This window comes from Sceloporus occidentalis, unplaced genomic scaffold (genome assembly GCF_023333645.1).
Source record: "Sceloporus occidentalis isolate IW3139 unplaced genomic scaffold, rSceOcc1.0.p SCAF_5, whole genome shotgun sequence".
NCBI classification, from domain to species: domain Eukaryota; kingdom Metazoa; phylum Chordata; class Lepidosauria; order Squamata; family Phrynosomatidae; genus Sceloporus; species Sceloporus occidentalis.
The window spans coordinates 140,863,568-140,882,255 of record NW_028316985.1 but is presented as its reverse complement, the minus strand read 5'-3'; the positions used below and the strand labels follow the sequence as shown (position 1 = coordinate 140,882,255).

Below are 18,688 nucleotides of genomic sequence, written 5' to 3'. Positions count from 1 at the left end.
TTGGGGGTGGGGAAAGAGAGGTTTTTGAAACAGTGATAAGGAACATAATGTTTTTTCAAGTTTATTTCTCTAAGCTTATTTTGAGTACTGGGTGAGCTTGATTGCCTTAAAGTGGGATATTCACTAATGCTGTGATTTCTTTAAGCTACCCATAGGACATATGTTTTCATGCACCCATATAACTGTACTGAAACTAAGTAGATAAAAACAACAGTGGAGACATTCAAAATGGTTGTCTCCTAACAGAACTGCTGAATTTGGTGAGAATTTGCATCACTAATTGAGTTTCATAGTTATTTCTGTTTATGGTATGTCTTATAGTCAGGATTTCAGATTGCAAGCCAAGAGGTAATTTGTTTGTCTATGGAGCTGCTTTGTGATCAGGGTGGAGATTTTCATGTCATCTTGCAGCAGGTTCTCAGCAAGGTTAATGCCACTCCCTTAATCAGGAAAAAAATCATTCCTTACTGTGACAAGAATCCCTCACTCGTTCAGATTGCTCCTACAACTGCATATATACCTGTAATTAAAAATACAAAAAACTTCTGAATGATATTTTGCTTATCTGGTATAATTATTTTCTGTATTCCATAAACAGTGACCATGTCAGTTTCAACCTGGAAAATAGAAAAACTCAAGAATATACTGTATAGCTAGCCACCAGTGAATTTCTTGTTCAGATACCTATGGTAGTTAACAAGATACACCTTTCTCATGGCAAGGAGTCATATCTCATATATAGCATATATACTCGTGTATAAGTCAACCTCACATATAAGTCGAGGTCAGGTTTTGTGGCCAAAATTATGAATTTTTATATGATCCATGGATAAATCGAGGGTGCAATTTAGGGGCATGTAACAAAGGATATAAAGGACAAAGCAAGAGCATCAGTGAAGCACCAGTCATCACATGCACACTCTCTCCTTGCAAGTGCAGTGGGTCTTTGGAATCTCTCTAGCAAACCAGCAACAAACACACGCACTATACAGAAACGCGGCTCCTTTCTGTGCAAATCCAGCAGGACCTTTGAATCTCCCTAGCAAACCAGCAACACACACACACACACACACACACACACACACAAACAAACAAACACACCTCCTTTCCTTGCGAATGCAGCAGGACTTTTGAATCTCTCTAGCAAACCAGCAACAAACACACACACACAGACTCTTCTTGACTGGGCAGCGCTGCCAAAATAAGGAAATTGGAGTGGTCGGTGGGACTTCTTTTAGGAACTTTCTGAGCAGGATTATCGTATTGAGCTGTATATTGGATTTGGAGGTCAATATTTTGGTATTCATTTTTCAACTTATAGACGAGTATATACCGTATACACTCGCATGGAGAAACTAAACAGGCTTTTCCACACCATTCACAAATATGTCATGGAACAGATTCAGTTTGTTTTGTCTTCAACCCTATGTGCCTCCCATATAGCAACTGACATATCATGGGAGAACAAGCTACATGCTTACTTCAACACACTTATATTAGATTGGTGCAATTTAGTTCCTGTTTCAACAACGAATGAGGGAAAGGTTATATTGAATAAATGCAAGTACACTGTAAAGAGTCAAAGCAGTATGCTATGAATAATCGTGCAGTCTGTCTACATTTCATAGTGCATACGTGACTGAGAGCCATGTCAGAGTATCACTGGATTAAATCAATTTTTAATATCACAATAAAACCTTTGTAGTTAGCAATAGCAATGACACTTGTATTTCTATGTCACTTTATAGTGCTGAGCACTCTGTGAACGGTTTACAATGTATTGGCTAATTGGCCCCAACAAGCTGGGTACTCATTTTATGGACCTACAAAAGGATTGAAAGTTGAGTCAACCTGGAGCCCTGCAGGACTGAACTCACAATGTTTTGGTTGCAGTGCCGGTATTTAACCAGTGTGCCACCAGAATTCGGATTTCATATGATTAGATTCATTCCCTTATTTTAAAAAGCACATATTTATTGTGAAGTTGAAGGCTTTCATGGCCGGCATGAAGTTTTTTTTTTTTGGGGGGGGGGATATTTTCAGGGTATGATGCTGAGATCTAGAAGAGTTTATTCCTGACATTTCACCAGCAGCTGTAGCTGACTGGTTGAAAGGAGGCGATGTGCATGTTAATCTGTGTATTGTCTTGTTGTTGGATGGCAAGGCCTACAGGGCATCCATTTATTTAATGAGTGGAATGGAATCCTTGTGGATCTTGGGAAGTCCATACAATCTTGGAGGGAGAGCCTCAGATTTGGATAAATTTTGGCATGTGGTTTTTCGGAATTAGGAGTTTTTGATCAAGGTGTTCATTTTCCTGGTGATTTTGTTGGTCAGGTCTTGTTTCAATTTTTTGTATATTGCAAGATCCAGGAGTTCCTTGATTTTTTGTTTATATTGTTCTGTTTCAGTGATTACTGTGGCATTGCCTTTGTGTGCTGGGAGAATGATGATTTCTGGGTGTGAATTGAGGTCCTTGATGGTTTTTTCTTTTTCTTTTTTGGTTATGTTAATGGATGGTGGTTTCCCGTTGCTGTTTCTCCTATCTCTTCCGTTTCCTCCTCTGGGAGATGGTGGAGGGTGGATTCAACCTGGGCAATGATGTCCTCAACTGGTGATGGTAACTGCAAAGTTGCCTCTTTTGGCCAGAATGGATGTTTTTTCTTTTGAAAGTTGCCACTCTGTCAGATCGATAATGATTCTTGATGTGTCCAGTGAGGGTTTCAGCTGATGCTTGTGACACTTGTTGAATTTTTGTTTCTGTCTTTCAGTGTGGTCTGCCATATCTTTTTCCATTTTTCTGTAGGTGAGGCTGCCAATTTTGTCCCAGGCTTGGATGTTCATTTTTTGACTGATGCTGAGGTGGAATGATAGCATCTCCTTTTCTGTGTTTGCCAGTTCTTTGTGGGTGGTGTGTATTCTTTCCCATAACAGTGCATGTTCCATTCGGTTGTAGATACGGTTGGCCTGTGGGGATTTTAAGGTCCTTTTTGCTGTGAGAAAGTATGGTATGGTATCTGTGTCTCTGCAGCATAGCAGGAAGGCTAGTGAGCAGAGTAGATGTGCTCTCCTGTTCCAAAGTTTTTCCAGTCTCTGGGTGTCTTGGAATAGTTTCTCCCCATAGAGATGTCCAATGTGAAATCGAAGCCTTTCATGGCCGGCATCTGTGAAATTCCAGCATTCTTTAAAGATGTCAGCCATAGCTGCTGGCAAAATGTCAGGAATAAACTCTTCTAGAACACGACCTCATAGTCCAAAAAACCCACAAAAAACCTACACACACTTATTTCTTGAAAACCTATTGGAATAAAAAAGTCTTTGCCAACTGGTGTAAGGAAAGCAATTAGGGGGCTGTTCTAATCTCCACTGAAAGGGAGCTCCAGAATCTAGGGGTAGCCACTGAGAAAGCCTTGTCTTATGTCTCCAATAGACATGCTTATGAAGACAATGAGATGGAGAGAGCGTTATCTCCTGAAAATCTCAAAGCCCAGACTCATGTGGGAAAATGTGATCTGTCAGATATCCTGGACGCAAGCTGTATATAGCTTTGTAATAAACTGTGCTTCAGATTTTGCCCAGAAACAAACAAGTAGCCTTTGTAGCTGTGTAACAAGGAAGTTGTATGCTCTTTAGACCAGTTGATATTTCCAAACAATTTTCAAAGGCATCTCAAAGCATGTTTCAGTAATCCAAAGGGGACGTAATTAAGGCATTTATCACTATGACCAGATCTGACATCAGGCATAGTTAGCATGTTAGCTTTAACTGTGCAAAAGTATTCCTAGTAATCACAAAAAACTGGGACTCCAGGCTCAAGACTGAATCCATGAGTACATCCAAACAGTAAATGTGTGTCAGGAGGAGAGAGTTAATTTCCTCCAGCATTGACTGAATCTCTATGTGTTCATGTATCTGTTTCAACCTCTGTCTTATCTAGGTTAACCTTCAATTTGTTTGTCCCTTTCCAGTCCATTATTGATTTAAAATCAAAACAACTTCACTAAAGCTTAGTATAAAGGAAAAACAAAGTTAGGAATCGTCTGAATACTAGTGGAACTGAACCCCTAACTTCCAGACAGCCTCTACCAGTGCTTTCATGTGCATGGGAGACAAGATAGAACCTTCAGGGAGTACTTTGTCTTGTCCAACAGACAAAAAGTCACATGGGAATTCTCTCCACATCTTTCGGGTTCATCCCCTCCAGGAAGGAATGGAGCCACTGTAAAAGTGCTTCTAAGTCCCACCCCAGAAAGGCAGCCCAGAAAGCAAAAACTGGTAAGAGGTCCAACAGGGACACACTTGCCTTATTCAATTTCCAGTGAAGATCATTTACTGAGATGATGAAAGCTGTCTCCATCCCACAACCAGACCTAAAAGATTGAAATAGATTGGAGCTGGGGCCACTACCCATTCCAGTACATTGCCCCAAAATGTTGAACACTGGCCAAAAGTTAAACAACATGGATTCAAGGACGGGTTTTTAACAGAGGTCTTACAGCTGTTTCCTTTAAGTATGTTGAAGCTCTGCCTTATAAGGGGACATTGACTACACCCTTTTGGGGCCATTTTAATTAGCCTCAAAGGATAAGGATCTAGTGTACATATGCTGTACTGCACCAGTAATCCTATTCACATATTTAGGCTGTACAAATAAAAAATAAGACGTTATTATTGGAGAGGCAAATGCTTAGCTTGTTAGGGTAAGAAATTCATATGGCATGTGCTTTTGCTCATACCCACGTGTCAAGGCAAGAAAGGATTAGGGTGGTAACCTAACTGTCATTCTGAAGCATGGGCAGGTTCTAGCATCTATGAAAATGAGACTGCATATAAGTAAAGTTACCATTACACTGGCACTAGATAGGGATTGCATTTCTCACAGATTGCATTTCTTCCATAAGCAAGAAGCAGTTGAAGAGGGAGGAGATTGGGGACAACTATGTCCACTCATGTGAGAGGAATAGGTTTATATTTATCTCTTCTTTCCTGAACATGAGGAGCATTACATTAGCTATTACATGAATCAAGCAGCTTTTAGCTTTTGAAGAGGGTTAGCTGTGCAAGTGAGGAACAAGAAATCTTTGTGCATTCTTTCTGGTATCTGCTTGGCTCTTTAGAATACTGATCAGCTTTGTTACAGCATTCTGACTTAAAGTGCTCTTAAAAAGGGACTAACACTAAAGTCATCTGTTCTCCATTTTTCAGGATGAGTTAATCTTTTTAATGAGCTCCTTCCCCCCCCCCCCCCCCCGAAACCTCTACATAGCAGAAATAACCCAAAATGACATTTTCCCTTTAGCCAGGAAAATACACTTGTTCTCTTTTGTAGGAAAGACCCATTTTGCTTGCTAAAAGGATTATTTTCACAAATAGGAAAAAGTAATTGTTATTTATGATGTAAATCTTCAGTCACATGCTTACTAAGTTAATAGCTTGTTCCTTAAAATGTTATTCCATTCAGATTACCATGTATAGCTCCAGATTCTGCTCACAACCACCACTGCAAAGCATTTTCATAGCCTGCTTCATTGTAATAGCAACTGAAATCTGAGCTCTATTATTCAAAATACAGTTATCCCTCTGTTTTTGCTGGGGATCCATTCCGCACTCCCTGCAAAAATGGAGACTCACACTTATCCAAGCCCCGTAGACTTGAATTGGGTGTGCCCCCGCAAGCATGTGCAGGGCGTGTGCCACGGGGGCGTGCCCCATTGAGGATAATGGAGGTTGTCCCTCTGTGTATAATCAAGAACACGGATCTCAAGTCTGCAAGGAAGGAGGGGCAACTGTACATACTTGTGTTTAACATTGCAGGTTGTTTTTTGTTTGCTTGTTTTGCTAAAGGTGAGTTTTGAACCATTCTTCTAGAATACAGTCTAATTAAGCAAAACATGATTTTTAAAAGAGGATGTCTATACACAGCTATCCCTGGGTCCTCAAGTAGGGAGAAGTCCAGGAATGGAGGGTTATAGATAGCACCTGGAACAGGACAATCTGCACCACTCTTCTAGAGTCACAGACTGGGAAAGTGGGTTAGGAGATGTCAGCACAACTCCTCTGTCAGCTGGGATGGGAAGGGAAGGAGAGGCAAAGGGAAAGCAAGAAGCCTAGAATCTTGTTGGGGAAGAGAATTTGGGCTTGACTGTATTCGCTGTAGTGAGTCCACCCCATCCCTAAGCATATTTTAAATGTAAAATGAATCTTTTATGCTAAAATATTTGTCATGGAGATGGCTTTTGAGCAGTGTTACATGAAGGGGTGGTGTGCAGGCCAGTACCATAAGCTTCTGGTCCTGCTGTCAGTTTCCAAAAAATGAAACAAATGCCATAATAACATGGCATAAATATGGTACAGGGTCTGTGGCATGACGGAGCAGGGTTTGGTGGTCCACCATATCAAATAACATACAGTAAGCTGTGCCTTAGAGTACAGTCAGGACTGTCCATTCCTGGGACCCAATTCTTTTTCCTCAGAGAAGGGGCTTCACTTTCTCCCCTTTCATGTTTGGACTTGATTTTAGTAGGGATCTTAATTCCACAACATTTTGCTCTTTCATAGTCAAACACTTCATTATATTTCAAACAGAATAAAGGTAGTTTTAAGACTTCTTTGTGAGTAATAATAAAAACTGCTGTCAGTATTATATCAGTATGATTTTGACCACACAACTTCTTTTTGAGCACAAATTAATCTCCTCACTGAAATAGTCAGTATTTGGAAAGGTGTTTGAAGATGCCAAGCAGGTAAATTTAGTATATTTTAACTGGTGGACATTACAGTATCATTATATGCTGTACTGAGTACAAGGAACATACACTTAATTGTAATCTTAATCATTTTAAATTTTGTTTTGCACACTATGCAGTGTACTCGTCAAATTATCTCTGAAAAACTTGGCCGAGGCTCACGAACAGTAGATCTAGAATTGGAAGCACAAATTGAAATTCTACGGGATAACAAAAAAAAGTATGAGAATGTCTTGAAGCTGGCACAGACCTTGTCAACTCAGCTTTTCCAGATGGTGCATACCCAACGACAGCTTGGAGATGCATTTGCAGACCTGAGTTTGAAATCACTAGAACTCCATGTAAGACTTTGTTTGCATTAGAAAAATAGTCTGTTTACAGGTTCATTGGAAATCGTCACAGTGAAAATGGCTAAAATTGTATTGGAAATGTCTGGTAGAATTATCAAAATATAACAGGATTGAGTTCTTGGCTTGCATTTGAACACTAACATTAGTTAATCTCTGCCAGTTTTAATACTTGTAATATTGTTAGTATAGGACTGAATATACCATATATACTAGACTATAAGTCAACCTCATGTATAAGTCGAGGGCAGATTCCGGAGTCAAAATTGGGGATTTTGATATGACCTGAGGATAAATTTAGACTCATGTAACAAAGGATCTAAAGGATGAAACAAAAGAAAACAATGTCAAAAAAAATTACAAAATTCCAGTAGGCATAACTGTTTGTGCTCACACCAAAGGCTGGATGGATGAGGGAGTAGAGAGGGGTCAGTGCTTCCAGGAAAGTTAACACTTTTGCCTTTCAGCAGGAAATGATTCCTTTTTTATAAGAGTCAAAGTACAGTGTACTTACATTAACTCGTAGATAAGTCAGCTTAGTTTTTTGGGGTTAATTTTTTGGTTAAAATTTCTAGACTTATACATGAGTATATACAGTGAGCCTGCCCCATATGCGGGCTCATTATAGGTGGCTGCCACCTTACACAGAAGCTGCTGGGAGGATGGGGGAATGGCGCGTGCACCCGCAGCATAAAAACCCCATTATATCTAATGGGGCTCAAGCATACATGCTTTTTGCATTACATGGGGGGGTGTCCAGAGCGGATTCCCTGCGTAAGGCAAGGGCAGATTGTATAGTATTCCTTTTAGGAGTGTTGTTTTTCCAAAGCAAGGAGATGGTTCTGTACATCTTATATCAAAGAAAAAATATGTATGCTATACTTAAAATCATGTATGTGGAAAGGTGCTGTTGCAAGCCTTTTAAATGGTGAAGACACTTTGAGCGCAACTGATTGAAGATCAAGTTATTTGCACTGGCAGTTTTAAGGTGAGCGTAATTGTGTTACTATAGTGGGTTGACACTCAGTAACAATTGTATTTCCATTCTGTTTAACAGGAGGAATTTGGATACAATGCAGATACTCAGAAACTTCTTGCTAAAAATGGTGAAACTCTCCTTGGAGCAATTAATTTTTTTATTGCCAGTGTGAACACTTTGGTAAATAAGACTATCGAAGACACATTACTGACTGTGAAGCAGTATGAAAGTGCCAGGTAATGATGTAGCCACTGTTTACTATCTTTTAAAAGTATATAGCTTTGAGAAATAACCTTATCACTTGTTGAAATTTCAGTTTAGATCACATGCAGACATATGCTTGGTTTCAGATATAACCATAATTGGAACAGATCCATTAATATCCAAGATTAAATAAAATCAAATGGACTTGGATGGTTCTGTTGTAAGTGTGATTAATCTGGATCAAGCCCATTGTCTACAAAGACAGATTTAAATCCTACATATAAATGCTATAATCCTAACAGTTATATTTAGAACCATATGAGGGACCCATGTTATGGAACCAAAGCTTTTTTCCTAATAATAATAATAATAATATTTATTTGTATACCGCCCTCTGGCAAACCAATCCGGGCGGTTAACAACAGTAAAATATAAAATATGACAATTAAAAACCCTTTATCCCTCCCCCCCTTAAGACAATATTAAATAGTATAACATATTAAAAACACAATATCAAGCATAAAAACAGCAATTAAAACTAAAAACCCTGATATCCCTCTGTTGATCCTCAACCATCACTAAGATGGGGCCACGGGAGGAATGAGGGAATCAGGGAACCTAGAGTTCCCTGCAGTATAGGAGTGAGAATCATGCTACCCTTCAGATGTTGTTGCATGGCAGCTCCCAGCATTTTCTATCATTTCCTGTTTTAGCTGTGGATGATAGTCATTTTATTTGTATAATCTCTGGTGGGCCACATGGTTCCCTCCTCTGCTGTGGCAGGTCTCTTCCTATTATTGAATCAGCAATCTTCTGTTCATTATTAAAGTGGCTTTTCTCTTTGAGAATGGCAGCTGATGTGAGAACTGCAAAGAACGTTCTTCCTGTGAAATAAATTACTTTTATGTAGATGGCTTATACACAATGTTACCATTAGCTTTTTACATTCTGATGGTGATTAAACTAAACATTTCAAGTTTACAATAGGGAGTTTGAAATCATATGGTTTACAACAGAGTATATTCAATTTTATCTATTGGCTTGAACATTGAATTGATTATCGTAGGTTAAAATGGTTCAGTTGTACCCTACAGTGCTACTGTATACACGAAAGTGAAGATACTCACATTTGAAGGAGAAGGTAGAGATCTGTGGTACAAAATAGGGATATTATTTTAATAATAACTATTTGTTAAATTATTAACAGTTTTAATAATGCTGAAAGAATTTTTGTGGCAATGAGGTGGCTGAGATGAGTTTTAAAAATGTGAATCTTGGTTTATTCAACTATTGAATGAAGTCTGTAGCAGTCATGTTCTAGACATTCTCTGTGCAAAAAGAGACAGGAAGGAGCCCACTGTCTGTTCTTTTACAAACAGACTATTACATGAACTCTATTGTTGAGGCTTCCAACATAGTGGCCAATTTTTGCGAAGCACAGGAGTGGAAATATTTTGGTTTGCTTATCTAACTATTTTAACCATGGTGGAAATGTATCTTACTACTCCTGTCCTCCTTTCTATGTCAAATATCCATAAGAGACTCAGATTTAGAATAGAAGGGGTCAAGAAGGAGGGGTGATCCTTTTCTCCATAATTATATTTAGATCGGAATAGTTCAACTTTGGAAATTCAGTTGGTCCTTTCCAAATTAGCCTGGTACTTACATGACTATTTCAGTCCCTATTGTGTACTCAGATTAGGGTATTACCTCTAGCTTTTAAAAACAGTAAGGTATTGTTATAAAGTATATGCTTAGGCTAGGTGTTGCCATGGCTCTCTACAGATTGTATTAACTCTTTCTTCTAAGGATTGAATATGATGCTTATCGCACTGATCTAGAAGAACTGAATCTTGGCCCACGTGATGCAAATACCTTACCAAAGATTGAGCAATCACAACAGTTATTCCAGATTCATAAAGAGAAATATGACAAAATGCGTAGTGATGTATCAGTTAAATTGAAGTTTTTGGAGGAGAACAAGGTAAGGACCTGCATCTTCATATATGTTGTATAACTTATTGGCTGCTCAAAATTCAACTTGAGGTAAAATTCATTGTGTAATCTAATTTGATTTTTAGGTAACAAGAAATCTATCATGCTTATTTTTTTTAACACTACTTGAATTGTGGTGAGAACTAAGGGGCCATTCAGACTACCTTTTGTACCAAATTGTAACCCAGATTAAAAGTCGGAAGTTCCCATTGGCACTGGTTTAAACACATCAGAATTAGGGTTTTGCACACCTAATCCAGGTCAAATCCCCCTTAGAGCGGTTTTTCCGAAAGTGGATTATTTTCCGTGTCTTTTAGGAAAACCCATTTCTTCCCTGCTACCAGCAAATGTGAACTTGGCCCTGGTCATGATCTGGTCAGGTTCAGGGGATGGATTTAGGTCAGAGGGAGGGCAGAGAATGGAACATGCCTCCCCTCTCGCAGGCAGCTTTCTCTCTCTCTCTCTCTCTCTCTCTCTCTCTCTCTCTCTTTTTTGTAATTTTATTTTTGACAGATTATGCGAATGCTTGTACTACAGGTTGATACATATTGATAGAACGTGTCTGCTTGTGCTACATTTCCCTTTCGTTTGCTTGCTGCCGGCACAGCAGGTCACTTTGCAAGTGGCATTTTTTAAAAAATTATTTTTTGTGTGTGTGACAGAATATGCAAATGCTACAATACAAATGTTACAAATATTTCCTTTCAATTTGGCAAACTGATACAATGTGTGACTGCTTTTGCTACATATGTGTATGTAAGGAGAGACGGCATTCTGGGGTGGCAATCAGAGGGAAAGCAAAGAAAGAGGATGCAGAGATGGCATTCAGGTGGCCTCTCCTGCAAGCGACATTTGTTATTATTATTATTGTGACAGATTATGCGAATGCTTTGGGATGGAAGGGAAGGGAAGAGGCTGGCGTCCGGGGAGGAGGCAAGGGCTTCGGAAATGGCATTGGGCTGGAAGCGAAGGGAAGGAAAGAGGTTCCAAAGAGGAGGAAATGCTGGGCTGGAAGCAAAGGAGAAGCTAGAGGAAGGCTGTGGAAACCCATGACTTTGGGGGAGTCACACACACTCAACCTCAGGGTAAAGGCAATGGCAAATCTCCTCAGAACCAATCTTGCCAAGAAAATCCCAGGATTTAGGGGTGCCATAATCTGTAATGACCCAAATACACACAACACACCTGGAGGTTTTTAAATTTGACAAATTGACAGAATGTGCGCACACTGCTGCCAGTTTTTTTTTTTTTAAAGGAGGGGGGAAAACACCCATTCGGTTGGCCAATGGCTGTAGGATATGTCACCTTTGACGATAGCGGAAGTGAATTTGATTGACAACAAAGGAGGCTCCATTTTAAAGTGGTACTGCAAATGTGAACTTCAGAGTGGCAAATTGCCCCGAACAAGGTAAAGGGTAGTGGGCACTTGTAACTGGGCTGATTCGGTATGGAGGCATCCAGATCTACCCAGTTCTATCCAGAGCAAATGGGCTAGTGAGAATGGGGCCTAAGTAATGTTTTGAAATCAGGGAGACTTCTTTTGCTGTGATTAACTTACTTCCCACTGATTTCAGTAGGCTGATTGTTTCTTTTAATCCACAATGTGTTTTTCCCCCTTTGGTGTGCTGTACAAAAACGGTTACAGTATTATATTTAGCAAAATAGAAGTAGGAATTGATAATGCACCCTGCTATTCATAAGGATCCTTTTGAGTTCATATGAAAGGACTGAAGAAATGTAGAAATTCACAATTTAGGAAAGGGAAAACCTGGAATACTGCAAGTAATTTGGGGTGCTAAGCTGCAGATTCAAAGGCAAAAGTTTTCGCTTCTGCCATAGATAACAGTCTATCAAAATTGTAATGATAGTTCACCAAAGCTATCAATAATAGTACTGCAAAGGAAAGTGAGGCAGAAACATGGATAGTAGATTCCAGAGCAATCATTTTGTCTGATGAAATAAGGAGAAAGGGGTTGTAATTCTACTTGATTCATTTCAGTGTGTACAGTATAGCCCAAAACATAATTTAAGATTTCCTTTTCTGGCATAGGGTGTACTAAGAAATCAGAGCCTTCAGTTTAAGAAAATTGGTCCATGTACATGGGTTACCATTATTACATTCCAGTTCTACTGCTGTTGGAGACACTTTTCTAACCAAATAAGAGTATTTTGTCTAAATATGTGTTATGCAACAGACATATAGAGTTGGAAGAGACCACAAGGGCTATCCAGTCCAGCCACCAGCCATGCAGAAACTCTCAATCAAAGCATACCCAACAGATGACCATCCAGCCTCTGTTTAAATACCTCCAAGGAAGGAGATTCCACCAGTCTCGGAGGGAGTGTGTCCCACTATCGAACAGCCCTTACAGTAAAGAAGTTCTTCCTAATGTTGAGGTGGAATCTCTTCTCTTGTAGCTTGCATCCATTGTTCCGGGTCCTGTTCTCTGGGACAGCAGAAAACAAGCTTCCTCCCTACTCATTATGACATCCCATCAATTATTTAAACAGGGCTATTATATCACCTTTTAACCTTCTCTTATCCAGGCTAAACATCCCCAGCTCCCCAAGTCATTCCTTATAGGGCATGGTTTCCATACCCTTTACTATTTTAGTCACCCTCCTTTGGACATGCTCCAGTTTCTCAACATCCTTTTTGAATTGTGGTGCCCAGAACGGGACACAGTATTCCAGTTGGGGCCTGACCAAAGCAGGATACAATGGCACTATTACTTCCCTTGATCTAAACACTATATTTCTATTGATGCAGCCTACAATCGCATTGCGTTAGATGATCTTAAATTAATGAAGCCTAAAGAAAATACAATTTACTGTATATACTCATGTATAGAAATTTTAGTCACAAAATTGACCCCCAAAAACCTGGGTCAGCTTATCCATGGGTCAATGTAAGTACTGTATGTTAACTCATTATCAAAAAAGGCACCATCCCCTTCTCTGAGTAAAGTAGCAAAACGTGAGAGCATAGTCCATAAAAGAAGCATCAACCGCCTCTACTTTCTCTAATGTGGCATCACTTCTGGCTGGAAAATGATGGTAGTAGTTTCCTCCTTATCCATCCAGCCTTTAGGGTAAGCAGAAAAATTTATGCCTGCTGGCATTTTGTAAATTTGGAATCGCTTTCCTTGGCTTCATCCTTTACATCCTTTGTTACATGTCCTTAAATTTTATCTTCAATTTATCTACGGGTCATACCAAAATACATAATTTGGGCCCCAAAACCTGCCTTCAACTTATACATGAGGTCGGTGTATAGTCGAATATATACAATACTTCATCAAATCCAGCCAACTGTGCCATTCATATCTTCTTCAGTTTATCACAGAGGGGATAGCAGCCTCAATAGAAATGTCCCACTGAATGTGAGAATATTCTTCTATATTTTTTTAAAGCTATGATGAACCCAGTCTACATTAACAACATGTGATGACTGCTCAAATCCCCTCACTCTTAGCAGAAACTAATTACTATAAGCCCTCAATTTGTTTTTGGATTCAGAACTGGTTTGAGGGCAAATTGTCTTGGTCATCTTACAAAGTGTCACAATAAGGGGAGTGTGACCCTGTTGATTTTCCTGGACACCTAAGAAGCTTTTAATGCTATTAATCACTGTACCCTTCTGGGTAGGCTATTTTGGTTGGTTGCGAAAGACACCACTTGGCAGTGATTCTGCTACTTCTTAGATGACCATTTCAAAAGATGGTGCTGGGAGGTTACTGCTCAACGTTCACCATTAATGCTTTGAGATTGTACAACAGGCTGTTTCTGGGAGAGGTCATATAGAGATTTTGTCTTGAGATGTAACCTGAATGCAGATAACACCCAGGTTTGTGTCATATGATAGTTCGACACAGACATGGCTGCCTGTGCTTTTGTAATGGTAATAGACTAGATGATGACAGAGGAAGTCTGTTCAGTCAGTCCAGACACATGTTTTGGTTAGTGGTTCATACATGTGATGCATGATGGTCAAATGAAATCATAGTCCCCTGAAGAATCAGTTTGCAGTCAGGGGTTATTTTTTCATCCAGTTGTTTTATTAGAGGATAATTAGCATGATCACAGAGTTGTCTTTGACAACACTGGCTTTTCGGCTTAATAACAGAGATGATCATCGGCCCCTACAGTTGGACATGGCTAGACAATCTTGTCAAGGGAAAACCTTACCTTTTTATATGGTATAATAACCTTATAGAGGATGATTATTAGACCATATGTGACTTTTGCCTGCTATGTCTAATGACCCTGCTGCAGCTTTTGTACTTCCTGGTAAAGGTTTGCCAGACACAATCACTGTAGTCTGTTGTGTACCGGATGAAGATCTTGCAGTTCACCCAGACCCTTTACATTCATTTACTCTGGGCTCCTTGCTTTTAAATATTTGCTCTTTATCAGGGAATTGCTGTGAAACTATTTGTACTTGCATTTTATGTTTCCTTTAATTTTATCATTTTAAGGTCTATTTTTTATTTAAACTGTTTTTGTTTATTATTAACCATCCAGATAACTTTTTCATGGGGCCACATGTTTGTATTAAATCATGGCACAGTACATGTGCAGAGACTGTATAGAAGCCACAACTGATATGTGGGGTTGAAGGGAGGAAGAAAAAGAAGGAACATTTTGAAACCTTGTCATGGCAAATAATCATGATTTCCCTATTTTGCAAATGGTCATCTGTTACCATAAAATGCAACACATCTCCTTCACTTCATTTTCAGCAAATAGAAATTTGAGTTTCAGCTATTCTAAAGTTGATTTTCTTTTGACTTCTGTCACAATGACTTCATAGGTCCCCTGGGGGAAAGGTGGTTTGTCAACTCTTCAGATATTAAGATAAGTTGATATCTTTGCTCCCTTAACAATGAATAAAAAACTGTAGTGAAATAGCACACAAGTAAGTGTCTGCAAGTTGTCAAGAGCTCTTCAAAGTTGGTAGAACTACCTGTTATACTGGCCTAGTGTGTATTTGCACAGATTGTGCTTCATTAAATGTAACCACCCATATCTGCACATTTGCAGATCTCAGCAAATTTGCAGCAGCAAGCATGAGAGATTCTAAAATGACTATATTCCAAACGTTTGGTATAAATTTTCAAGTGAGGCAATCTGTGGCAGTTCTGGAAGATCCTGCTAGGTTTGGAGAGAGCCCACAAAGTATACATGCGCTGCTGGCACACAAACTGGTGTCCCTCCACACACACATACCTCAAAAAAGAAAAGAAAAAGAAAACTACTCCCAAAGCCTGGAATGTTATTTTAAAGTGTGTTAAAGGATTTTTATTTTTTTTTTGTCTTTAAAAAAGTAATATCCTCTCAACACCCAATTACCACCTAAGGAATAACAACAACAATAGAAATAACAATAAACTTGCAGTTTACAATTTCTGAATTTTGAATTGTTTTAACATTGTTTATTAAAACTAATTAGTATCAAAGTATTAGAACTAAATTATATGAATGAGAATACATAGGCAAATACGTGAAGAATCATAACTATAATGCTAAGCCTTCCTTTAACATTATCTCTGACTCAGTTCAGAGAGAACACAAAAGAGGATGAATACCTGAGGGACAGGAAGTGGCAATCTGAGTGCATAGATGACCAAACAAGCAAATTGTTTCCATCTACTAAAGTCTCTATGCTAGTTGGAATCTCTACCCATAGTAAGTTGCTCCCATGGAATTTAGTGCTTTCACAACTCATTTCTATGACTAATCACAGAAATATAAAATGGAATATAACCCAATTCATGCTCCAGCTTGAATGTAGTGTGGATATTTGAGAATATGCTGGTGGGATCCTTTATATGTCACAGAATGATAGTAGAGGAAATTTTAAGCAATTGCTGTTTGCTCCCACAGCCTTTCTGTGGGCCTTGAAACCTGCTGTCAGGGAATTTCTCAACCAGGACAACTTTTCAGCACTACAAGGTGTTGAGGGAAGGAGAAAAAAAGTACCAGTGCTCCTGTGAGTTGTTGCATTGGATTGAGTCCTCTGTGTTTGTACCATGGCACCATGGTCTGAATGTAGCATACATATGATTGAATGCTGTTCCATATTTTTTCAAAAGTTGGGGGCTGTCGGGGAAGGCTGAAGACGTGGGAGGGGTTTGGTAATTTGCAAGAATAGAAGAAGGAATAATTGATATTTGAAAATTCAATCATATAGGTATATAGAAGCATTTTGCACTGTTTTGTATTCAATAACATACAGTAAATGACAAAGTTTTGCAATCTAGAAGTCAATGAAATTATTTTTATATAATAGTCAGAATACTAAATCATCCTTTAACATTATGTCTGACCCTGTTTGGTGAGAAAACAAAAGAGGATGAATATAAAAAATTACCTGAAAATAATTTCACGGGTTTCTAGATTGCAAAACTTTGTCCTTAACTATATTTTATTACAGACAGTGCAGTGCAGGGTAGTTTACTTACCCTTTGGGAGGATCAAAGAGAGTGGATTGTTTTGCAATATCCTGTTTTTGCTCTGTGTTGATCTTAGGTGGCTGGCAGGGGATGATGGTGCATATAGTTTCCTTCCTTAATATGCTGAATTTATACTAAGCTTTGTATTTTCTGAAGGATGGTGGTTTTAAAGTGTTAGATATTGAAAACAATGAGACTTACACATGATTTTTGTCACAGATAACCCGTATGCATGCACACATTTATTTCAGTTGCTGCTACAAGTTCAACCGAACTTGCCATTTAAAAATCTTTGCAGTCTTCTGATGGATTTTTTGCTAAAAAAAACCTTGACACCATAAATCTACTGCACTCAAAAGCATATCTGAAGATATTTTTAGATTTAGTCTGTTCCATATGCTTGGAAAAATTAGTTTTGTAGATGTGGTTTTAGTATGTAACTCACAGATTAAGCAACCATACCTTATTATTCCTGTTTGCTGTTAAATGTACCTTTTCTCTCAAACTGAAGCCTGCAGGGCTAATAGAATTCCCTATGAGAAATAAGTGTACAGACCATGCCCTTATAAATGAATATCCTTGTCTGCCCCAAAAGTTCTGTTATTTATATGGAGAAGCTGACTGGGCACATACTTTAGTATTTTTCTCACACTCACACCTCCACTTGTATTATCATGTGGCAGAGTCTTAGTAGGCTTGTCATCTGCTTTTCCTGAGCATATAATCAGCTTATAGTATCAGAAGAGAAAAAGGAGCTTTTATTGGCAGAGGAGACACTGAGGAAGACATTGGAAACTGAATGCCTTGGACAATATTTGAGCTCAAAACAGAAGCAAAAAAGATACAGAAGTGCTAGAGCAATTAGAACTGGGAGTGTAATATGTCTGTAAAATGTATCTTATTTTAAATCTGTCTTAATAACAGTACCTTTAATCTTTTATCATCACTCACCTAATATTGTGTGGAGCCACCAGTTCTTTGGCTGGCTAAAAGTTGACTCTGTGAAACCTGTCTGGGCTTTTGAGCATCTTCTACCTTTTATTTGTTGTTCTATTGGTATGTAAGAGTATTGCCAAGACTATTACAGTATGTCATTAAATACATAGTGTGCTATAAGCTAATACATACATCTAATTCACAATAGTATTCAATCAGGAAGACATAGTAATGTTGCCTAGGTTTGCTGTCTGAGTACTGTAATCAGATGTTCAAATTATTTTTAAGTTGTCCATCCCACATAGTTCACACACAAACATACTTTCCCAGCCTTTGGTTAAAAATGCTCAAAAGACTAGGAATAGTTAAGAAAGCAGAGGAAGTGGTTGTGGACTTTAAACTAATTATTGCCTTACAGCACTTTTTGTGTTTTTCACAATTGCTTTTATTTTGCTGTGTTGCAAGATTTCTACCATCCGCTTTGGCATCTCCAGGGGAACATTGGCTAAAATCTGTATTTACCTTGTGGCCACAATGGATGTAAGAACTGATGTAGCAGATTTTCAGTGTGCTAGTTATCTTGGTCTGCTGCAGCAGAAACAAATACAGTGCGGTGGCACCTCTGTAGACTTAAAATATATGCCATGCACTTGATTTAATGTTCTAGATACCTGAAGTTCATCACTCTTTATATATGGAGGTGGAGGAGAAAGAACAAAACAAAATGCCAAACAGGGAGGTCAAATACCTTGTTGAATTTTTTCTATAGTAGAAATCATTTTGTATAGATGCATCTCCTTAGTTGTACAATGCACGTATACAGACACACACACAGAGAGGAAGTGGCCAAAAATTGTGGAAGACACATCTTGGTATGGCTGAACATACACTTGCCCCTTATTTCTCTGATTCATACTTCAGTTTTGTTTTTCACCATTTCGGAATATATCATTTATAATAACTTTCCTAATTGTTTCCCAGTACATGTTTTTTGTAAAGAGGGGAGTCCAAAAACGTGGTTAAAAA

At 38.7% G+C, this 18,688-nt stretch overlaps 1 protein-coding gene across 8 annotated transcripts in view; it reads left to right on the top strand.

Annotated features, from left to right (window-relative positions):
- Positions 1–18,688, top strand: part of ARFIP1 (ARF interacting protein 1) — a 62,665-nt gene that overhangs the window by 39,163 nt on the left and 4,814 nt on the right. For all 8 annotated transcript variants that reach the window (XM_089525674.1, XM_089525671.1, XM_089525670.1 and 5 more), the window contains 3 exons: positions 6,866–7,087; positions 8,151–8,308; positions 10,086–10,260. In XM_089525674.1, the coding sequence (XP_089381800.1) occupies positions 6,866–7,087; positions 8,151–8,308; positions 10,086–10,260 (555 nt within the window). The remainder of the gene's footprint in view (positions 1–6,865; positions 7,088–8,150; positions 8,309–10,085; positions 10,261–18,688) is intronic.